Genomic DNA, 24,120 nt, shown 5'->3' with positions numbered 1-24,120 from the left:
GCGAACTAGATCATCAGGTTGTGGATGCCCCGAAGGCATATGGCCCAGACCGCAGTCTCCACCTACCAGAAGACGCCCCTAGCTTTAAGCATCCTCGGGGGCAACGGATTGGCATTAGATGCACCTATTAAGACCCTCAGATGCCCAAGACCGTACTTTCACAGCCAACTGAGAACCGTGTGGCGCTGGGTCACAGCAGGGAGGGCCTGGGCCTCGCAGACCACCTGCCACACGCAGTCCACAAGGCACAGCCCGCCTGTGTGTCTGCAGCCCTCTCTCCTCCCGCCGCTGAGTGCGTCTCCCTAGTCATACAACCTGGCCACTGCTCTGGGGCGTCCGTAAGTTCTTGCATTGCCCCCAGTGATACCACAATGCCAAAACCCAGGCATCAGGCCGGGGAACACATCAGGAGCCCAGCGAAGTTTCGCAGGAAGGAAGCAAGAGAGTGAGCCGTGAGACTTGCTTGTGACACCAGTCAGGTGAAGGCAGCCTTAGTCTTCCACGTCCTGGGAGTGACAGCCCTTTCAGTGGCGCCTGTCCCAAGCCCCGGAGGAGCAGGCTGTGACAGCGCAGACCTTGTTCGCAAGGAATCTCCCTCACCGCCGCTCGCCAGCACGCTGGCACGTACCACGGAGGTTCACGCTCTGGTTGGGGCTTTGGTACAACCCCGGCTACACAGAATTATGAGTGACTTATGTTTTACTTACTCTTTTTGTCTTTTCGTAAGTTCTATATCACTTTTACACTACATTACAAAAGAAACACGACATAGTATTTCGCGTAGAAGGCTAAGAACCAGAGGCTTAAAGGTCCGTGAACACATCGCTCACCCGGGCTCTGTCGACACAAACATGCAGAAGTTATTCTGGATAAAATCTTAAAATTAGGTTCATGTGTGGGAACTGGAGTTGCACAGGTGTGAACAGAAGCAGATTACCAAAAAGGTGATCCACCTTCTCAGGCGGAGAAGTGTCCTTTCTTAACCAGAAAGAGAACAGGAGGTCAGAGGATGTCCTGAGTAGGTTAGGGGTGTGCACTAGTTTAGGACAGCGCCACTGGGGGTGCTGAATGCCATGTGACGAGGGAGGCAAGGCAGTCTGATGGCAGCGTTCCACTGGGTGCCTCACACCCGTAGTGGCTCATAGGTGATTCGGTTAAAGAAGGAATTCTCATTTAATTGGCAGGATGTGGGGCCTGGGCAAGAATGTGTACATATTTTTAAAGTTTATTTATTTATTTAGAGAGAGAGGGAGAGGGAGCGCGCATGCGGTGGGGAGGGGCAGAGATGGGGTGGGGGGGGGGGGTGGGTGGAGACAGAGAGAGAGGGAGAGAATCCCAGGCTCTGTACTGTCAGCACAGAAACCCATGCAGGCCTCAGATTCACAAACCATGAGATCATGACTTGAGCCGAAATCAAGAGTCGGACACTTAACCAACCGAGCCACCCACCCAAGTGCTCAAAAATATATTTTTCAATAGTGCCCCAAACCGTTCCCAAACACAGTTAGGGCTGAGAATCACTCCATTAAAATATTTAACCTTTTGCACCAAAAAGATATGGCTATCTTCATCTCTCCCCAAAAGACAGGGGACACCCTCACCTTTCCCTAGCAGAGGTGACTAATCAGTCCCTCTTCTTGAGCTGTCACCGAAATAACGGAACACAAATATGGAGGACAGACGGAACCTATTCCAAGATAACTGGGTCCTCCTCATGCTCCGGTCTCCTCCTACCCCGTCATCACTTTGACTATTCACTGTGAATTTCCTCCTGAATCAATCAATCACCAACTCCAGAAACCGTGAAGCCATCCAATGACTGGCTTTCCTCCAGGCTGAGAATGTGGGTCAGGGTCTCCCTCAGGAGATGTGATCTGCTTTAAAACCAAATATATGATTTACATCGGAAACTTGCGACTGAAGCATCGCGAGCTGCCAGTCCACAGAAACCACACAGAAAAGAGCTAAGAGATTTTTTTCCCTCTCTCTCTAACAGAAGAGCTTATAAATCAAAGCAGTTCACCGTCCAGTATTGAGCAGCAGCTCTTACTCAGGATGAACGTGACGATCTAGAAACTCTAAGGAAAGCAGAGAAATGGATTACCAGCCACTCCGAAAGGCCGCCGCAGGCCCGAGGTCAGTTTCCTGGTATTGTTGTCCCTCAGCTCCATGCGACCCACTCGTACGATCTGACAAACGAAACTGATTTTGTCCCTTTTCAGGTCTTTGCTTCCGAGGTCCTGGAAATATTAATTTCCATAAATTATTTGGGAGAACCATTACTCAATGCAGGTGCAACTGAAACAGACAGTAAAAAGATGGATTGGGACTCTCTCCTCTGACCAGTTTTCAGCATTTTAATAAGTTGTTCACATAACAAAAAGGAGCTAGATAACAATAGTCAATTAACGTTAAGCAAACTTCAGATGCAGGGTTAAGAGAGTGCTGGGGCAAATCTCTGTCATGGGGATCCTAAGGGAAGCTAGAGACCCCTGAACAGCTCTGGGAAGGTATCTTATCACTGCATTCACACGGGTTACAAGCATCCCAAGGATCCCTGCTCTAGTGTAGACACAAGTCAGAGGGCAATCATTAAAAATAATCACTGGAATGGTGAATGATTCAAATGAACCTCTTTGGTTGTACTTACAGTAAAAACAGCTCGCAAATTATGTAATCTGTCTATGTCTTTAGGCAATCCTGAACTTGACCAGCGAACCAGGTAGTTTTCACTTGAGAAGAAAGAAAGAAAGAAAGAAAGAAAGAAAGAAAGAAAGAAAGAAAGAAAGAAAGAAAGAAAGAAAGAAAGAAAAACAAATTCATTTTCTAAATTTAACAGGACACTAAATAGACACCCACATTGATTTATAATTAATAGCACATAAGTCCACAATGCAGACAACTATACGAGTTCAGAAATGTCAGCCATGCCAGAGAGAACTGCTTTTCCATTACCACATAAGTAATTTCCCACACAAGGGAATAGTCGAGAATCTCTGAAAGGCTGTAATTTTGCAATGGAACTATATGCGAACGTCATTTCAAAGTTTATTATTTTAAAAGCATTATTCGTTTATTGAGATTGACTATGATCTAAAATTCACCATTCATTCATTTACAGTATAAAAGAAATACTGCACGTCTGTCTCAGAGCCTAAAACAACCAAATATGCCATACAGACAAATGGAATCCTACGACAAGACGAAATGGAGTCCGTATCACAAATAAGGATGAAATTCATCCATTTGTTCTGTTTTCTGTCACATACCAACTTTTATAATTTTGAACAACACAAATGAAGATATTTGAGTTTTAAAGGTACATGCATGAGCACACACACACTTCACACATAATTTAAACCATAATTTTTCCATCTGGACAAAGACAGAGTTATACTAAGAGACAAAAGCAAGAAGGAGGGAAAAGACCACATTAGAAATGACAGGGATGACAAAGATGAGATTTATAATATTTCATTCAACAATTATTAATTAAGAGCCTTTATATAGCAGGCAGCCATCTAGACACTATATTCCAGCCAATCGTGTTGCAGAAATGACAATAGGTCAAAGGTCCAAAAGTGACATTCGCAAAAGACAAAAGTTTGACAACAGCAAGATTGAGACAAGAGTGACATTATCTGGGGGGGGGGGGGGGGGGTCTGGAAACATAAAACCCTATGAAGACAACACAGGAAACAATGACTTCCACCTTTGGTTGGTTGCCACGTCCACGAAACAGTTCCAAGACGAAAACTCTACATTCGAACACCCGTGTGCACGCAAGAGAGCTGACCCTGGACCAGAGCCCGGCAGTGCCATCACACCGTCCCAAACCGCCCTGGGCTCAGCTGCCGGGGGAAGTATGGCCAACTGGTCTCCCCACTGCTCTCTGAGAGACCTAGACATCTGGTGGGCCCAGCGCCACTTTCCTAACGTTACCCGGAGAGGAAAGACAGCCGCAAGGGAACGTCACTGACCTGATGAATTTGGACTCCACAGGGTCATAAAGAGACATCAGCACTTCAGCATCTTCTCCGATTTTACAAACCACATTTTTGAGGTTGACAAACAAGGCCAGAGAAGGGGTGGAGGCAAACTTAGCTTGTCTGTTAATATCTATGTTCTGCTTTTGGGACTGTAAGTAGAAATAAAACAGAAAGTTGACAGTAGCAGGGTGCCTGGGGGGCTCAGTCAGTGAAGCGTCCTTGACCCTTGATTTCGGCTCAGGTCATGATCTCCCAGTTCATGAGCCCGAGCCCCTCATCAGGTTCTGCACAGACCATGCGGAGCCTGCTTGGGATTCTCTATCTCCCTCTCTCTGCCCTTCCCCAACTCACGCGCACACAAGCTCTCACTTTCTCAAAATAAATAAATAACCTTAAGAAAGAAAGAAAGAAAGAAAGAAAGAAAGAAAGAAAGAAAGAAAGAAAGAAAGAAAGAAGAAGAAGAAGAAGAAGAAGAAGAAGAAGAAGAAGAAGAAGAAGAAAGAAAGAAAGAAAGAAAGAAAGAAAGAAAGAAAGAAAGAAAGAAAGAAAGAAAGATAGATGACATTAGCAATACTCACCACTAACCAACGTTGCACTTTCTTTATTGATGACAGAACAGAAAACTACATGCAACCGGTTAGCCTAACACAGCAAAGCCACTCTGCAGTCACTTCCTTGTCCCACTCAACACATGCATGCACCCAGTGCAAAGGTCACAACCCCTTAACAGTTTGTACTGAACATGGTCTTCAAATACTGCAGTGTCTAAACAACGAATCACGGTGATGTTCACATGCAGAGCTGCTTAATTTCTGGCTCCCCCACTACACTAAATCCTCCGAGAACCCTTCTGTCTTATTCACCAGTACGTCCTCAGTTTGTGGTACCCAGTAGGTGCTCAATAAATACTTGCTGAATGAACGGCTGACTCAATCAGTCAACTGACTTCTTAATATCTGCTATAGAGAAGACACCATTAGAGACCAGAGAAAATGCAGAAGATCAGTAAGACACATGTTCCCTGCCCCGATCAAGCTTAGAATATGTCACTCCTCTGGCTCCTATCAGAGAGGAAATGCAGAATCCAGTATTGTTTCCCATGAGATGAAAACACAAAGTCAATGTCGTTAAGACCCTGCCTCCTAAGATGTAGCACAGTGCTTACAACCCTCCCCCGACCCCCACCAAGGGATGAAATCATTCCTGGTCGTATGTTTTGACACTGGGTTCCTTTCCATTCATCATCGTATGAAATATACTATATCGTCGTGCCTTCTGAGTTTTCTAGTACAAATTCTGGGCCTCACTGGTGTTTTATTAATGTTGAAAACTGTTACTGAGAAAAGGTACTCTCAATGTAAATGGCACATTACAGACAGCCGAACTTACCTTTTCTTCTTGCAATCTTTCCTCCACTTGTTTAGAAGCGATTTCATGAGCTCTAAAGAGACTAATCGTGCTAGTTAGTTCTGGATCCAAAATGTTCCCGTCTTCATCTCTCACCACCAAGTCCAGATCAAGAATTCTAGAACAAGAATTCAGAGCTTCATGGACACGGACCAAGGGCTTTGAATTCTCTGACACAACTTCAGTCCTGACAACTAGGCGCAGTTGAAAGCATCACAGAAAGTCAGGGTCATCCATAATACTAGGGGACATAATTCTATAAGGTCACTTTCTTTAAAACACATTCCTTTGGAATTCAAAAAAATTACTCAGGGGCACCTGGCTGGCTCAGTCAGTAGAGCATGAGACTCTTGATCTTGGGGTTGTGAGTTTGAGCCCCATGTTGGGTACAGAGATTCCTTAAAAACTAAAATCAGGGGTGCCTGGGTGACTTAGCTAGTTAACTGTCCGAATCCGGCTCAGGTCATGATCTTATGGTTTGTGAAATCGAGCCCCATGTTGGGCTCTGCATTGACCAGATGGAGACTGCTTGGGATTCTCTCTCTCCCTCTCTCTCTGTGCTCCTCCCCTGCTCCTGCTCTCTCTTTCTCTCAAAATAAAGAAACTTAAAAAAACAAATAAATAAAAGTAAAATCTTTAAAACAAATTATTCAATGTTTACTTCCATTGCAGTAGTGACTTTTTCTTCAAGTGCAAAATTTTACAGATCTGCACAGCCCAAATGAAGTGTGTGTTACCAATCACTATATGAACAGCATGGGCAGTTTAAAGCACACACATGCTACAGATAGTTGGGGGAGGGGTATGTATGGGGGGTATAATATACATAGACAAATAGAGTGTATATAGGGTGTGTAGTTATGTATAGAGTGTATATACATACATACTCCTGTGTGTGTGTGTGTGTGCGTGTGTGTGTGTGTGTGTGTGTGTGTGTGTGTGTGTGTGTGTATGCAGTGACATACAACCCATGCACCCATATATTTAAAATTGGTGGTGGTGACATCATCACCAAGCTGGGGAGAAGAGGTAGGAAGGAAGAGCGGGGGCAAAGGCACACCCACCATTCTATTCTCGTCAATTCTATCACACAGCTTTGCTTCTACCTACAGTCAGTCCTAATCCCGAAATTAGCTCATCAGAAGATCTTCGATAAAGATGTTCTACTGTGTTTCGACACCAAACATGTGGACGTTATCCACAATAACATTAAGCAACTTTCTGGCCAGATGGCTAGACGTAGTAGCCAACTTAAAACATGAGCAGCATCTGTCTAATAAAGCTGTCCATCCAAGTCTGGAAATGTTTTTTGGCAACCTTCTCTCTGTTTCCCCAAATCTGACGAAATTGTTAGGTGATTTTTAGCACAATTTTTATTTAAAGAATAAACAAAGACCATTATATAAAGAAAGAAACCAGGAGCTGCACCACGGCGACGTGTTCTGGCTTTCTTTTTAATAAGACATGAGGATCTTAACCACAGATGCCTTATACTTTTGCCTTTGGGATTTTCTTCCTGCTATTAACAGGTCTTTGGAAGCAGGATTTTTTTTCTTTAACCATACGGCAAAGTAGAGTGTGCTGACAGAAAGATAAATCTCAATTAGATAATGACTGTAACAGTTACAATTTTAAGAGGAGAGGTGACTTGGGAAGAAAGACTCCAACCAGGCAAACTCATGCCCGACTTCTCTCCCTGAAGGTCACACACCTTAAAGCTGGAAAGGAGTCTGATAACGTGTGCCAATCAGGTTTCATTTTGAGAGGATGCTGGGCCACTGCACCATTTGGAAAGCAGTCACAAAGACCTCGTGCTCCCCTCTTAATATCTACTAAGCAAATCCACTGATGGCAAAGCAGGACCCACTGGGCCAGTCGGCAACATGACGGTAAACAGGCTTTTAAACAAATACTCAGAGGCTTTTCGCTCTGCATGAAAACAGCCTAGTAGTTGCAGGGATGGTGGGGTGCCTCAAAAGGAACAGAAAGACATTTTTTTAAAAAAGCCTTTTAGTCTCTCATCAGTTGTCTCTGTAATAAGCTTCGCTAACAAAGCCCCCTCTCTCCCAAACCCTGAGCCCGCCCCTTGGGAGGAGTCAGTGCTGGTGTGGGTGGGGTCAGTTCTGGAGTGGGTGGGGCCAATGCTAATGAGGGGGGAGAGAATCCTTTCTCTTATGGGCTGCCCAGTGCTGGTGCCTGCAGAGTTACAAAGCATCTGGCTTTAGAGGACGGTGGCCAGAGGTCCCACAGGCCACACGGAACCAGGCTCCCTGAGGAGCAGAGGCCCAGGCCACGTACCAGCCTGCTGCATACACCCAGCCGTGTGCTCCTCGCCTCAGTCCTGCCAGGACGGATGGCCAGACCCGCTTCACAAAGGAAGAAACCTAAGCTCAGAGAAACATCCAGAAGAACCCTGAGCCTGGATTCTGAGCCAGAACCCTCTCATGGTAGAGTCCGTGCTCGTTCCAGAATGCCACATGGAAACTGGCGCAGGAAGTGGCTTGTCAGGGTTCTCTTCATGCCAACTCTTCTGTGTGTTTTTCTGAGCAGCCAGCGCTCAGGTGGGGTCTGAACCCACAGTGAGCTTCTGCTACGAAGGTGTGTCTGAGCACAGCAGGAGGGCAAAAAACTGTCTTATTAAGGACTGTATTTCCTCTCAAAGCAGTAAATTATGTTTGGAAACACTTCCTTTCGTAACTCGATTGTTCCACGAAATAATGTACTTTCGTTGCTTACCACAGCCAAACTAAGCAGGTGGTTCTGAACATAAGCTCAAAATACAACACTCCAAGAGAAAATAGAATCAAAGCTCCAAAAAGTGTCATTTTTTTTTAAGCAGGTGCTCACGAAATGGGTTTCCCTAAAACGATATCTAATATCCTATACTCAGAAGATTCTAACTTTCTGGGGCGTCTCCTGTAGCCTTTTTTCTTTAATGTTTATTTATTTTTGAGAGAGATAGAGACAGAGTATGAGCAGGGGAGGGGCAGAGAGAGAGGGAGACACAGAACCCGAAGCAGGCTCCAGGCTCCCAGCTGTCAGCACAGAGCGTGATGCAGGGCTCAAACCCTCGAACAGCAAGATCATGACCTGAGCCGAAATCGGACGCTTAACCGACTGAGCCACCCAGGCGCCCCTTCTGTAGCCTTAATCCAAACCCTCCATTTAACTAATAATGTTGCTAGAAACTTTTCACACTTGAAAGGATGAAATACTAGAAAACAAAATGATACTGTAATTCTGATTTGGCAGAAAGGTTGAGTTTATACCCAGGGCACCCTTCAGCTAACCGACTGGGGGCAATCCTCTCCCATTCTCTGAGCTTACCATCCTAGTGTGTAAAACAAGGGGCTTGGTCCAACCCAGAAGTCACCCGATCTGCTGTCCAGCGTGGTCCAAGTCTATTTTTAAAAACTGAAATTTCAGGCCAGCATGCCAGATATTAGAAATCAGAATCTTCAGGGGTAGGTCCCACGATTCTGTATTTTGAAAGCTCTCCAAGTGATTCTGATAAGGACCAGCATCTGAGAATCGTGTGACCAGATCATTTTTGAGGCCTCTTGCAGCTCTGACATTGTAGGGACAACCAGTTACCTGGTGGGAAAGGGCGTGGCCTCCTTCCGGTTACAGACTTGGCAGACCCAGGAAGAAGCGGCTCACTGCCCCTCAGCATCAGAACCTCGAGCGAACACTAGAACACAGAGCTGTGCGGGAGGGAGCGCACGGCCGCTGAAAGCATTCAAGCACAACGGAGTGGAGGCTTGCTGTAGACGGGAACCTTTGCAAGAGCCATCCTTACAACAAAGCAAACTATTTGTTGTTTATCTGAAATTCAGATTTCGCTGGCTGTACTTTGGTTTGCCAAACCTGCCATCCCCCCGCACTGGTGCTAAGTTTCAAGGTGACCTGTGATGTCCCTTCCAACTCTCAGAACCTGGGGGGTCCACAAAGAAACCTGGTGCTTGTTATTGCCAGGGACCCCAGGTCTGGACTCAAAGTGAAGTACTGTGAGCAGAAAATAAAAGTTCCTTCTCGGCGGGACTCACGACAAGGTCCTCTATGGAAGAGTGCAACTGAGAGACCACCCAATCCCCTGCTTCTTGGAGACAAGAATAGGTTTCAACAATGACTCTGAAAACTCCTGATTTTTAGAACCCAACAGAAAATACCCTATCCTTTTTTTTTTTTTTAATCTTTAAAGTAATCATTCCATCCAACATGGGGCTCGAACTCACTACCCCAAAATCCAGAGTCACATGCTCTACCGACTGAGCCAGCCAGGCACCCCAAAAATACCCTATCCTTTCAAAAATGAAAACTAGGGGGACGCCCAGGTGGCTCAGTCACTTGGGCATCCGACTTCAGCTCAGATCATGATCTCACAGTCTGTGAGTTCAAGCCCCACGTCCGGCTCTGTGCTGACAGCTCAGAGCCTGGAGCCTGCTTCGGATTCTGTGTCTCCCACTCTCTCTCTGCTCCTCCCCTGCTCATGTTCTGTCTCTCTCTGTCTCAAAAATAAATAAAAACATTTAAAAAAATTTAAAAAAACTAAAAAATAAATGAAAACTAGGCCCTTATTTTGATGTTAGAAATTTTTTTATGATAACATGATCTTAGACTCCTCAAGGCTTACGGTAATGGTATTATATTGGATAATTTAAGCATGAAATCATCTTTGAAATAAACAAACCTGTTGCCATAATCAATTTTGGCAGTGACCTTCTTCTTCAGTTCTTTGAGCTCATCCTGCGGCAGAGTTCCAGAAAGAATCTGCGATCGCCATTCGATAAGGTCATAGATCATGTGCCGCACGCTTCGAAACATCTCCCTGTTGTCTTGCTGTACGGAGGAGAGAAAAGCCACACGTAAAGCTTTTGGTATAAAAGAGCCCTGTGGAGTGTTTTCCAAACACACATGTAGTCTATGCTTTATCTGATGCGATCCAATTAATGTCAAGTTAAAAGATGTTTTTAGCATGAAACAGGAACACATCATATGGAGTCTGGTTCCTCTGAGGCACTAATGATCGAAAGGAGAAGCCATAATGCACAATCCTCACTATTCCACCCAACCTTCCAGAGTATATGCCTCTCAGTCAAGAGGTTCACCACAGCAGGATCGGGATGGGGGGCCTCAAAACCAGCCCACGTGCATCTAGCACGTGGCCCAGGGATGGGCAACCCCTGAACCTCCCTCAGGATCAGTGTGAGCTTGAAGATCTTGCCATCGCGTCTTCAACATTTTGAAGACGGCGCCCTGAGCGCTATTCTCGGCACCCCAGGCAACAGGACACCTGGGCCCGTCGTCAACCAGGCTGTAGGGAACAGCATCAGCCTGGGCCCCGGCGCGCTGCGCCTTATTCAGCGCACGCAGCTTCTAGAAGCAGTGAAGTCCGAATCTACAAGCAGTCAGTGCATTTACATCAAACGGAAAACACACACAAAAAAAATCACATTTTTATCACTTTATACATACTTTGAAGGGTGCTGATGGTACCAAAAAAAAGCATTTTGCATTGAGACCAAGACTACAATTCATCAAGGATGTTAGGGATTACGCCCCCGCCCCTAAAAGGAAGCGGGTGGTTCTTTCTATGAAATCTAGGAGACCTTTAATTTGATGAAATTCTAAACATGGTCCCTATAAACATTAAAACATGGCTACTACACACTTTTTTAAATAACTTCTGCTCTCCACATCTGAACCTCCCGTTGCCCGAGTTCTAGTATGTGACCTTTGTAGGAATTTCTAAGACCCTCCCCACCAACCTGTCAAAGAACGCCCTCAGAGACTATTCTGCACCCCACAAGCTACTTTTATAGCATCATCCTAATGTTAATTTCTTAACTAACAAGTAAATGGTCAAAAGTAATGGTTTATTCCACAATTAGATTTGTTTCCTCTTACTAATTCATTTTTCTAAAGCCTTATCAAGTATCTAAACTTCGTAATATTTTGCTAACTGATCTACAGCCACAGGGCACAGCAAAACACAACTCGTACCAAAACGCTGTAAGGAAATTTCTACTAGCTTTGTATAAATCCAACAATGCAAGTCCACCAGAGACAAACCCACATTCATAAAAAGGAAGCTAAGGTGCCCACTAGGCATGTCTACCCCGGGCGTGAACTAGACCCAAGCCCACGAACATACCAGTCAGCATCAGCCCCTGTTTGTTTTCCTGCCATATTTTTGTTTAAAAATTGCTAAGTTGAACATGAAACACCGACTACAAAATTGCTCAGATTTACACAAAACATTCATGGCTAACTTTACGCTTTTTGGTTTCTGAGAACATTTGATGACCAATTACTGCAACTGCTTATTACTGTGCATTTACAAGAAGCCACTGTATAATCAAAAACAACAAGCCTGCCCAGAGAGCAGCTGTGGGACTTTTGCAAGTTTTCTGTGTTCCTAAGAAATCGATGCACTGACTTCCCTCCAGAGCCCTTGCTTTGTGCTGACAACATTAGCATACGAGAAATCAACACTCTGAATAGAAATACAGGCTTAACAAAAGGTAATCTTCTGCAAATATGAATTTATGTGCAAAGAAATGCCCTGAGGGAATAGGAAATGGAAGATGTCAGAGTCTCAGCCTCCCTGCGTTAATAAGGCTTCTTCCGTGATCGGGAGAACTGGACAGCTGCACACAGAGCCAGAATGTAAACGACTTCCCCACCTCTGGAACAAGCACACTTAAGTCTAGAAGACTATGTAGTTTAACTCAAATGATAAGAGACAGGCAATGGCAGAAAAAATAAACAGCAATTGTTCTGTACTGCGTCCGTAAAGAAGCACCCGTTAAAGCTTAAAAGCAGATTTCAGTTTTCAGGATCTAAATATCAACGTTGAGGGTACATCGATGCAGACTGCCTAGTCCTGTCTTCCAAAGCCTTCAAGCAGCCCGTCTCCCCTTTTAGCACAATGAAGGTGAAATCCTTGGCCCTTCCCTTTACCAACGCTTTGTCACAGGGAGCATGGCATTTACAAAGCGGGTCCAAGAGGACAATGGTCCCCCAGGGTGGCCAGAATAATGGGCCACGTTGCTTTCTTTGCCCTGAGTAGGACTTAGTCCTTGGTTCTGCTTTTGAGGTTCCCAGGGAAAGGAAAATCATCCCCTTGGTACAGCAAGGTCCCACAAGACCCTTCTCTATTTTGAAGCTTAGATTCAACATCCTATTTTCTCACCACGTAGAGCTGCCTCCAGATGGTGGACCACTCTCGGAGTGTCGTGGTGACTTCCTGTATGAGCGGGAGGTCGCCCGGGATGACCGTTTCATGTTGCCTAAGGGAAAGGAGAAGAGGACAGCCAAGTTCATGGCTTCATTAAAGTCTACAAGCTATACCTTGTAAATTCCAAATCGGGTCCACAGAATTAAATATTTAAGCAAATGGAGAGAAAATATACAAATAAGACTGTGTCCACACATGTGAATACATACATCTCTGAGACTGACAGGTAATATTTGTACAGAACTTGAGTGTGTTCCTACATTATCCTACATGTAAAGGCGTCTACCTCATATGTCAAGGTAAGATGAAGGAGGCAAATAATATCCCATTTAAAGTCTTCAGAACGTCAAGGTCTGAGAGTACATTCATAATATGTGTACCCATCTATCTTATAGACGGCCATAAATTATAGCCAATCTGTGTGGCATTAAAATGCAGGTTTGGGTTTAGATGATTTCTACGTTTCCATCATGCATAAAACTGACTACATGATAATACATGAAGCACTTATCCCTGTCAAAATATGAATGAGGCCACGGCTCCCCAGTGTCCAGAGGTACTCTATCTGATCCCCAAACTCTGATGCATCCTCTCCCTTTTCCCTGCACCCCGAAAGGTTAACCCTTGACTTAGTCTTAACTTGCTATCTATTTGTGTGTGTGTGTGTGTGTGTGTGTGTGTGTGTGTGTGTGTGTGTTTTTAAATGGTATCAACCATGGTTTTTCCAGTCGCATGCTCTGTGTCAGGCCCTGTGCTACACAGGACTCAGAATATTTGGGACTGAGTTAAGAGATGGAAGTGTGGCTCATGCAGTGAGGCCACCTCGCCCCAGACGTCCTGAACGGACAAGACTGCAACCAGCATGGAATATCCCGGGATTCCAAAATATGTCCCACCTACATATCTTGAGTTGGCTGTGGCCGAGATGGGCGGGCAAGATGCTTACTTTGGCTCGCAGTTGGGGTTCAGGGCTACAATGACCTACTGATGGTGGGGCTCCCGAAGGAAAAGACAATGGTGTCCCTGAGAGAAAACCAGTGTCTGCGGAGAGGTCTAGCCACGTGCACCCCTGGAGCAACAGGGACCAGATGTCCGAGGCAGGGGTGTGTCTGAGACGATCATCCACAAAACTGCTTTTAGAAATTGCCCTTTGATGGGACATGATCAGTGTCTATTTCAGAATGTGGTTTTCACAGCAGCCCGGCCAGGTCTGTCACCAAGGTTCCCGGTAAAGATGTTGATGAAAATGTGGTTCATTGCACTCTGCAGTGCCCTTCTGAGAAGGCCCCCCGGGGGGGGGGGGGGGGGGGGGAGTTTCTCTTCTCCCACGGGGTGAGCACATTTGGCAGCAACCTGGATGCTTCCACCTCCCAGATCCTGAGTTTCATGCTCAGTCCACTGGGCTCTTCCATTGGCTGTCAGAAGCTTGGGGCTCAACTAGAACTCACTTTCACCACACGTAGAGGGCCTCGCTCTACATACTGTGACCTGGTCTCAGTTCTGGATCCTTCCCACTTCCTCCCTCTTCGTAGGCCTGATCTGTCTCTGAACTAACGTGCCGACTGGCTTTAATGGACTCGATCTGGCTGCTCTGTAACCACCTCTTTGTAACCACCTCTTTACCCGCAAGGGGTCAGCCATGTCTGCCCCACAGGGTTGTCATTAAGACCTACAGAAAGAACATCACGCAGGGCTCATGGAAGAATGAGCGAGACACAGCAGACAGTCAGTGGGGGTGGCTCCTTAGTTGGCGCTAAATGACACCAAGGGACGAGTCAGGGCTGAAGGCCCCAATCCAGGCATCACGCACAGAGGGGAAGCACAATGACACGGGCCACCCCAAACAGAGGGGCAACACAGGACTAGGAGAAGGACAAGGAGAGCACCCTGGGAGCAGCGGGCAGGGAAGGAAGTAGGTTAGGCAGCATGAGAAACGGGGTATGAAAGCATCCGAACAAACGAGGAGCTTCATCCAGTGAAGGGGACAGCCACCAGTGCCCAGTGCTGCAGGAAAGCGCCAGAAGAACAGCCTTGAGAAGACACTAGAAGCTTGGAAATCAGGAGGCACCGGCAGCCATATGAGCATGGGACGAGGGACAAGTGGGAACCGCCTCGGTTATGGGGTAAAGGTAGAGACCAGGTGGCAGCAGGCACGTGGCAGTGATGTGGGGATGCGGGGTGTCTGAGAGGGAATGGAGGCTGGAGTACAGAAAGAAGAAACCCGGCAAGAGAGACAGGGTGATGAACTTGGAAGCAGGGAGGCAGCAGGGGTGGGATGACAGAGTGGCCTGGGCTGGATAGGAGGAAGGACCATGGGGAGGGGAGGTCGATGTCCGCAGGTCTCCGGAAGAAAGGAGAATGGTCAAGTCTGAAGGCAGGAAGTCCTTTGCAACGAGGAAGGCACAGACAGCTGGGCTTGGGTGGGAGCAGCACAGGGCAGCACGGGGAGCGAACACAGGGAGCCCCAAAGCCTCGGCAGGAAAACCATTTCTTTGCTGTTTGTTTCCCGGGTGCACCATTCACTCGCTCACCCTGGGGCATCACACCCCGGGACCCAGTGGGTGTGTCTGTTTGTCTGCGTGGGTGTGGCTCTCCTCACCGAGAGTCAAAATAATCTCTTGTTCACTTTACTATAATGGTTCCTAATTACATTTTCCATACATTCTTTTGTATATACCTCACAGTGCTTTTTTACAAAAATTAATCACAGTCTGACGTCTATACTGACTGTGATACAGATGGATATAAAATACATTAAATGCATACTTTATTTAATTATTTCCACCAGAGTCAAAACTTTCCTTTCCCCACCCCTTTCCTTTTAAAACTTTGTGCACAAAACATTTTATCTGTATTAAAAAAAAAAAAAAAATACCGTATTATAGGTCGTCACCATTTATGCCTCTAAATTATTTTCTTCATTTTAATTATGCATCGTGCAACCACAGAACCCGATTAGTCCTTTTCATATGTTCAAAGTACGGTGCTTGGAAAGGCAATTTTGTAATCAGCCAAAGAGATGTCATTATGCAGTAATCATATGATTAGTAATTTTATAATTTACATATTTAACGGAGGGTGAAGATGTAGCAGAGACAAAAAAGGAAACATTTTAATGCTGCTTCTTCCAAGTTCACACCTGGCTATTCATTTGCCATTCCTGCCTAATGGGTTCCCATTCTATACAAGTCCTTTTAATGATCTTATACATCAGTTTTATGACCTCTAAGAAACATACATCACAATTAGACAAAATGTAAATTCACACATGTCCCAATTTACCAACTGTTGCTTTACCCTCAACTCCCTTTGCATCACAGCCTGCAAAGTCTTCCAGAAAAACAGACTCAGAGCTGGGGGGCTGGAAGCTCCACCTGACGGGGTCACTCTCAGAGGAGCACAGAGCACTGGGCCCATGCTATCCCAAATCGACATCAGCTTCAAGGAATGTGACTGCAGGTACAGTGCTGACTTCAGACTTTTCAAAGGTCCAAAACCACCCCAAGTTCCCTCCCTCTCTCCAAAACTCTCATCCCATCACGGTTACTCACACCCACATTCACCCCCCACCCCCCTACAGGCACTGCCATTTGGATAAGCAGCAAAGCCAAGTACAAGCATTTCTTTGCTCGAACATCAAGACCAGACTCACCCTTTGCCTTCAACTATGGCTTCTTTAAGATGAATATACGAAGCAGGAAATATACCCTTTGGGGGAGGAAAAAAAAAAAACAGTAGTTTTTATTATCAACATGAATACCAACTGAAAATCAAACAACTATCCTGAAAGGGTGGAGGCAGGCATGGCTGGATAACGCAAATTCTGCGAGTCTCACGGTAAATCTCACGTACAACACAGCGAGGCAAACAGGAGGCATAAACTCAGTCTGCCTGTGTTTCACTGAGGCTGCAGGTGTCTCAGAAGAAAACAGAAGCGAACTGTCTGCAGGGAAAAAATTCCACAGGCCTTTCCTGTGTCTTCTCTATAGGTCGCTCCTCGCGTCCACCGCTGCCCTCGACGCGGGCAGATCCAGAGCCAAGCGATGCCTAAAAACAATCTCCGATGACGGTCTCTGACAGTTCCTTCCTTCAAAAAGCTAACGCTGCCGTCAAAAGTTGGTTTCCACCATCGGTCATCACGTATGCATGCAGGCCTGCTTACCTGACCCACGGATTTCCCATCAACCTTCAAACAGAGAAAATACAGACAGCGGACGAATTTCGCCCGATCCACACGACCGCTAGACACGGTTTCTGTTAACACCGCGCCCCGCATCCGCAAAGCACGGCACGCGCCTAGCAGGATGGTGCGTGAGGGGAAGTTGTTCGGGAAGTTCACTGTTAAGCGCAGTCGGTGAAATGCCAGGAGCTTTACCAAGACGTCGGCCGCGCGTCTGAGCAAGCGAAACAGCTCCCTCACTGGTGTGAGGCAGAAGTGAGCACCCGAAAGGGAGCAATGGGGCTGGAGGTGCGGGGGCGCGGGGGCGCGGGGCAGCACAGCACAGCTCGTCAGGGTTCCTGCACTAGATCTAGCGGGCACATCAGTAATCCACTCAGCGGCACTGGCGGTTTCCAGGCACCTGCCGTGTGAGCAGGATCGTGTTTCCCTGGCATCTGGCCCGCAAGGATTTACACGGGAGAACCAGAAACCACAACTACTAATCGTGTTTGGGAGGGGCATGGCTACCACTGATTCGCGTTCCTCCCGCCTATTAGGAAAGGCACCGAGTTGCACAAAAAGAAGAATTATCACAGGGAGGGGAGCAGTCCGGCAGAAAGACAGTGGCCGAGCGACGAGGAGGACTGGAGGGCCCCTCCTCCAGGCCCCAGCCATTCAGGACACCCCCAAATCCCAGGATGCCTCCAAGAGCACACATGATGTCAGCATGTGCTGTCGGATGGAGGGAGAAAAATAACAAGGCAGCCTCGCCCGTGTCCACAGGCAATGATAGCCCTCAGTCTCCATAAACCTGGTCTCGGGCACCACAGAGCCCCCCCGCCGGAAGGAGCAGAAGGTACAGAGGGGACACACGCAGAGGCTTGAAATGAGCAAACTGCGCAGCAGGGGTCGTTCTAATCCAGCCCGAACGATCTACACCTGTGTAAACAACTATACAAAGGATGCTTCCAGAACACTTAGGAGTCAGGATTGCTAGGGGCCAAGTCCCTTCTCCGCACTGCTGGGAGGGACCCACGAAATCCCATTATCTTGCAACCGCCTCATCTTCCAGTGAGGATTTTAGATGGAAAACTAAACACAGCCCTGCCCAGCTCTCCTGTAGCAACGAGCTGTAAAGGTCGGGGCACCCCAGAGAAGGGCAGGAAGGACAGCAGTTCAGGAAGGCACTGGGGGATGGGAAGCACTGGCGAAGGTGGTACCCAACACCAAATAAGCATCAAGGGAAAGGGAACAGCTTGCCTGGGGCCTGCCCAGCACATGGCAGAGGGAGCTTCACCCCTGTTGTGTGGCTGTGGAGGGAGACGGTGGCCCATGATCCCAAGAACCCCAACTCGGTATCACAAAGTCCTCGGCTGTGGCTTTCTCACATGAAACTAGAGTTTCATCTGTAGGAATATTCTCTGGATTGTAGGAGGGCGATCAAGTTTCCCTGGGAAATCTATCCCACCATCCACCCGCTTCGAACCCGCCATGTTCAAACGTCAAGGCACCAGGTCACTGGGTGTGTGAGACACGCAGCCCCGTCTGAGTCTGGCAGGACGGGGTAGGAGGTCCCTGCTCCTGTCTGCAGCCTGGCCTCACCAACAGTACTATCTACGCCAGAGGAGGCCAGCCCTGCTGTCCTCAACCCGGGCCCTTCCCGAGTCACTGCTACTAAGGACGAACAGCTCCCCACTGTCCAGCATGGCCTGTCTGCAGGGTCTCTAGGGGAAGCAGAGCAGGAATTTCCCTGCTCGAGCCGCTGGACTTGGAAAGCCTTAGTTACGGGCTCAGGACCGCTGGAGGAGCCCAGCCCAGTTAGGAGATAATGAGAGGCAAAGTTAAGAAACAGAAGTGAAATGAGCCATCTGCCAAGCGTAAGTAGATGTTAAAGTGTGTACGTTAACGTGGGCAGGGCCTAATCATAGCTTAGAATGGATGGGATTTCAAACTCGGAATAAAACAGAAGGGCCGTAATTAGGTGTTGTGAAGCTAAGAATGGAAAAGCCACAAGAGAACTGCGTGCGGGGGCGTCCACCACCAGGATCGGGGTGTGATGGCCCGTCTTCGCTTCAGAAGCTCACACTGCCACGCGAGCAGACTGCCCTGGGACACAGAAGCTCTCTCTGGCGAGCGCCCGATGCAGTTTAAGAAGAGTCACACGCAAGAGGCAAGCAAGCATGCGTGAGCTTTGCAAGCCTGTTGTCATCACGGATAACGTAAGACTGACGACTATAGGCAGTGTTTTTTTCTTTCTGAAGTCATTACACCCAGATCACTCTAGTGCACCTTCCTGTGCTTCAACAGGGTGCAACATTCCACCCAGAAGAGAGGATTCTGCCCTTCGTGACAGGAGGTCAGCACTGCGCCTCAGCCCAGCGATGCCATCACGGAAATGAAGCCAGCGTTTCTATAAGTGCGTGTTGTTCGAAAGGCAAACAATTCAGGGTAGCCCGCGTTTCAGCCCACACATTTTTTCAGCTCAGAGAAAGATATAGAAGGAAAACTTGTGGACACAAAAGGGGTAGGATTGATTTCCTCTCACCGGGTGATGTATGAAGAGACATGCACGGGGTTTCAGAAAGACGACTTACCTTCTTAGACTTTTTTCTCAAGGTGTAACCTCTGTACCACCCTAAACAAACAAAAGTTGAAATAGTTAGAACAAGGAGACATCCTAGGACCCTGACGATACGCTCCCGTCATATGGGATTCGTTACTTGGCAGAAGCAGGGAAATCAGTTTGCCACAAGAATCCAATAATCCCAACACCGTGGAAATATACCGGAAGGCTCCCGAGGGCGCGTCTCAAAGTCGCCAGGCTGGTGACCTTCCCGAACACACCGCCAGCTCTTTTCATCTTCATCTGTCACTCGAGACCTCGAGGCTATCACTTTGGGGTTAAGCAGCACAGTCCCATGAGGAAAAATCATCCCTTTAACCACTCATCCCTGAGCAGGCTCCTTGGGTATACACCTCCCCATTGCTTCCTCTCCCTGATTTGGACAAGGGTCACAGCCAAGTGCACAAACCAGCATCCTCAGATCAAGAACTGCCCATAACAGAGAACCTATTGAGCGTTAACTTCCTCCATCCGGAGACACTGTGCCCTGAAGCAGCCGTGATCTCACAACGTACGTCTGGGGCAAAGACTCAGCCCCCAACCGGAAGCGCCAGGCCCGGGAACAAGGGCCCACCCAGCCCCTGGGGTTTGGCCTTGACTCCAGTTCCCACGGAAGCCAAAGACGGGCACACTAGGACTGTCAGCACCGGGTACAAACAGAAGAGCCCTTTCGAAGGCAGCACAGCCCTGACCACACCCTTGGCACCTCCGCTCAAGCCGAGGTGGAAATGGTCCCTGCGGATGCCTCGGTGTCCACAGCCAGTCTCCAGCCTCCCAACAGCCCCACTTCGCACGACGTCCGTGGGTATCTGCTTACCTCAAAGGCTCTGAAGTCACTCTGGCCATGTTGCTCAGGGAAAGTAAATCCAAACTCAAATTCCAACTCTGCCCCACTGGGGCAAAAGGACCCGGTCAGAGAATCACGGGAGCCCGCAGAGAGTTATCCCGTAAGTTTCCAGACAATAACCAAATAATGGGCTCTTACACAGTATCAGAAATCAAAGCTCAGAAACTAGTGATGTCTGAGCTAGCTCAGAATATTGCCACAATGACGGCACCCTCTTACCCAACAGCAAGCATATTACCAACCAGAGGCAAGGAAGAAGATCACAGACCAGAAAGTGATGGGGTGGAAATGAGCAAAGTCCTCAAGGGATTAACAACAGATGCTTTCTAAGCACTCGCAACCAGAGATAGACATTCCCAGGATCCTTGCAAAGGATTTGCTAAGACCTAGTGGTGACCGCTTTGCTTTCTTGACAAAGGGACTCACCAGATGGACTGGGGACACAGCAGACACAAAGTGTCCAGATTTCCGCCGCACATGTGCGGGACTGTCTCCAGAAAGCCGTACTGTCTACCTCACTGGTCGCTGCATGGAGGTTCAGAACCTGTGCCTGTTGAGGGCAGCGTTCACACACAGTGAAATGGAAAAAGAGGGGCGGTCGATGCAGTCAGCAGCCTGCGTCTAGAACCGAAGAAAGGCTCTATTGGTTCAACTTTAAGGACGGGCCTCCACCCTTTCATTGTAGCCTTCATATTTTCATTATTAACATGCCCTTTCTTTTTCTGAAACTGACAAGGGGTAAATGCCCCAGAACATATAAGGAAAATACTATAAAATGACAGGAAAAACACAGAAACTAAGCAGAACAGAGCAGCGCTTAACCACAGTGTATAGAAGAAGTCCAAGGACTTACCCCTGAGCGAAGAGAGGCTCAAACTTCATAATAATCGGACACAATTTTACTGCCCAAACTTTAGAGGTAAAAATTGTTATGCTGCACGATATGGGCAGCCCTGGGCACCGTGGGGAAGAGTACAGCCTACAGGAACTGAAGGGGAGCAACCTTCTCTACTTCTCCAAAGCATCTGTCCCCACGGCCTGCAACCGACAACTACCACCTGGGAAGGCGTCCCTGGGAAAGACACGCGCACACCCGCCCGTGCACACCAGCGGGACAGATGCAGGATACCCATCCAGCGTGATGTGGGGTGGTGTCAGTGGAGGGGATCTGAGTGCCCAGAGCTGGGAAGGCTGTCGGTAAAACACGGGGAGCGCACACACAGCAGTGGGAGCTGTGAACTAAACAGAACGCTAAAAATAAACAGGTGTGCGTCTTAAAATGTAGCGCTGGGTAAAAAAGTAAAGAACAGAATGAGAGCTATGTTCACATTTATATACATGAAAAGTACATGCATGCCAAACAGGACAAGAACAGGAACATCCACTTCAAACATGGTGAAAGGGTTTTCCACGGGAAGAGGGGAAGAAAGGGGTGAGCCATGGGGATAAAATGTAGGGAGTCTTGTCTTTTTTTAACGTTGAAACAATAGCTGGTAACAGTTTCTTAACTGCCTTCCTAAGCAAAATGAAAACCTATCATCTTCCTCCCCAGATTATTTGCATACATTATTCCTTCAACCAACTGAGCCCACACACTATGTATGTGCCAGAGACCACACTAGACAGAGCAAAATACAGAAAGAGAGGAGACCGAACTTCTGACGTGCGTGAGCTCGCAAATCGGAAGACCTCCTAAGGGAATCAGGGGCCACACCGTGTTGCAGGACAGAGACTGTAGCTTGAAGGAGAGAAGATATCCCTGCAAAGTCTTTTTTCAAGGAAGGGAGGAGATATAAGAGAATCAGGAGCAGGAGGTCCAGGGCCAGTAGTAGTAACGGGCTGATAAATTTCTCCCAGGCAGAGCTCACGAGTGGTCTCCTCTCCGTGGAGTCAACCAACCTGCTTCAAACAAGAGACACCCACCTAAGAGACAGGCAAATATGGGCAAGACTCAGCCCCTAATCTCAGGGAGCACACAGTCCAGCACAGGAAAATGGCAGCCGAGCCAGCAAGCACCACACAGTGTTCCCAGCAGAACAACAGGAGGAACACATTCACTCAAGTCCAGGGGTGGTGCCGAGACGGGACGGTACCAGCCAGAACAAAGGAGGTGGGAGGCAGACAGGAGGGAGCTTTTGCCCAGGCAGGATGTGCTCGGGTTGAGTCTTCAAGGACGCCCCATGGCCAGTCAGATGGAGGAGGGAGAAGGGGTGCTAGGCAGAGCAGCATGGGGAAAGGTGCCTTCACTGTGCCCTGAGAAGCCACCAGCATCAAAGACAGAACATACATGCGGAAGAAGCTGGAGTTTCATCAAGGGTGGGCAGGTGAGAACCACCGTCACCAAGGTTCTGGGATCGGCCCAGTGTTTAAGTAGCTGCCCGAAGATGGACAGGACATTCACTTATGTCAGGTGTATGGTGACCTGCCCCGAGTGCTGCACAAGAGAGTCAAAACCCAGATGTGACCAAATCGCGTCTGCATGGTCAGCATCCACATGCACAACGGGCATTCTGGAGAAAGCACCAACCGGCGTCCCGCTGCATGGGGGCACAGTCAGCCCTGCGGCCGAAATCTCAGCGCACAAAATAATCATCCCCCGGAAGATGGTAACCACAGCTACGGCGCTCGGCCACTGGGCCAGAGCCAGGCGGCCGGTCGCCTGGGACAACTTGCAAAGGATGTCTGCTGAGTGGAGGCTGGGCTGGACGGCTCAGTGGTCTTCTATGAGACGAGAGCCTTAGCAACGTGACTGCCTTCTCCAGTCTGCCACGGGTTAAACTGTGTCCCTCAAAATAGATGCTGAAGTCCTAACTCTATTCATAAATGTGACCTTATCTGGAAATAAGGTCTTTGCAAATGATCGAGTTAAAATGATTTCATTATACCGGGCCCTGGCGTCCTTATCAAAAGGAGAAGCAGACAGAGACACACACAAGACGCTGCCGTGTGAAGACGAAGCAGAAACCAGAGTGTTTCGTCTACGGTCTAAGAACACCAAAGACTATAGGCAAACCACAGAAGCCGGGGAGATGCACAGAATAGCTTCTCCCTCACAGCCCTCAAAAGGAACCAGCGCAGCGCACATCCTGATCTCGGACTACCAGCCTCCAGCCCTGGGAGAGAACACACCTCTGCTGTCTGTTTAAGCCACCCGGTGTGTGGTACTTTGCTATAAAGGCCCCAGGAAACTCCCACTGTCTCACAAGGCCTTCGACGGACACATGCTGATGGCCCAAAAAGGAACTCATGTGTATTTGGGGAGAAAATATATTATTACCCCTGTAAAAATTTGAATATATTCAGTTCCAGGATAGTGGTTTAAACAAAAGAATAATCTCCTAATCTTTGTACACAGCCTGCAACCTCCCTGGAGTACAGCCTCCAGCCCCCAAGAGCCACATGGAAATGAGCAGGTGGCAGGACCGTTCACCGGAGAATCAATTAATAAACACGGGACCGTGGCTCACCTCTCCAGTCTGGTTGAGCCTGGGCACTGCTTAAAGGCAGGGGCATGCCTTCAATGAACCCCCCAAGTTCCTTCCACCTGCACAGTGACCTGTAAACTGCTTTTTCTTTGCTCTAAGCTCCAGGCCCTCATGAGCCCGAGAGAGAGAAATTAACCGCAACTTAAAGTAAATTTGTTCTTTGAACCTTACTATAAACAGTGATCATCTAGAATGTATATTCTCTGCAGAAATCCACATCATATCCTGAAAAGGATCACACAGAAAAAGAAAATTAAATTTGACAAACAGAAATACATTTTCTTAGAGGAAATGTAGGAAGGGAGAGGAGGAAAGAAAAAAAAAATGCCGAACTCAAATACGATCCGTGAAACTTACACAGAACAAATGG

The 24,120-nt window shown here is 47.7% G+C and overlaps 1 protein-coding gene across 4 annotated transcripts in view; it reads right to left on the bottom strand.

Annotated features, from left to right (window-relative positions):
- The window catches only part of DOCK1 (dedicator of cytokinesis 1), a 528,588-nt gene that overhangs the window by 438,446 nt on the left and 66,022 nt on the right, over nucleotides 1–24,120 (bottom strand). For all 4 annotated transcript variants that reach the window (XM_058698108.1, XM_058698107.1, XM_058698106.1 and 1 more), the window contains exons 3-10: nucleotides 19,390–19,430; nucleotides 16,289–16,344; nucleotides 12,592–12,688; nucleotides 10,087–10,235; nucleotides 5,379–5,514; nucleotides 3,981–4,138; nucleotides 2,651–2,732; nucleotides 2,105–2,240 (exon numbers count right to left, since the gene is read on the bottom strand). In XM_058698108.1, coding sequence (XP_058554091.1) covers nucleotides 2,105–2,240; nucleotides 2,651–2,732; nucleotides 3,981–4,138; nucleotides 5,379–5,514; nucleotides 10,087–10,235; nucleotides 12,592–12,688; nucleotides 16,289–16,344; nucleotides 19,390–19,430 — 855 coding nt within the window. The remainder of the gene's footprint in view (nucleotides 1–2,104; nucleotides 2,241–2,650; nucleotides 2,733–3,980; nucleotides 4,139–5,378; nucleotides 5,515–10,086; nucleotides 10,236–12,591; nucleotides 12,689–16,288; nucleotides 16,345–19,389; nucleotides 19,431–24,120) is intronic.

The sequence above is a fragment of the Neofelis nebulosa genome, chromosome 13 (genome assembly GCF_028018385.1).
Source record: "Neofelis nebulosa isolate mNeoNeb1 chromosome 13, mNeoNeb1.pri, whole genome shotgun sequence".
NCBI lineage: Eukaryota > Metazoa > Chordata > Mammalia > Carnivora > Felidae > Neofelis > Neofelis nebulosa.
Note: the sequence above shows the minus strand (reverse complement) of the source record. Positions and strands in the feature narration are given on the sequence as shown.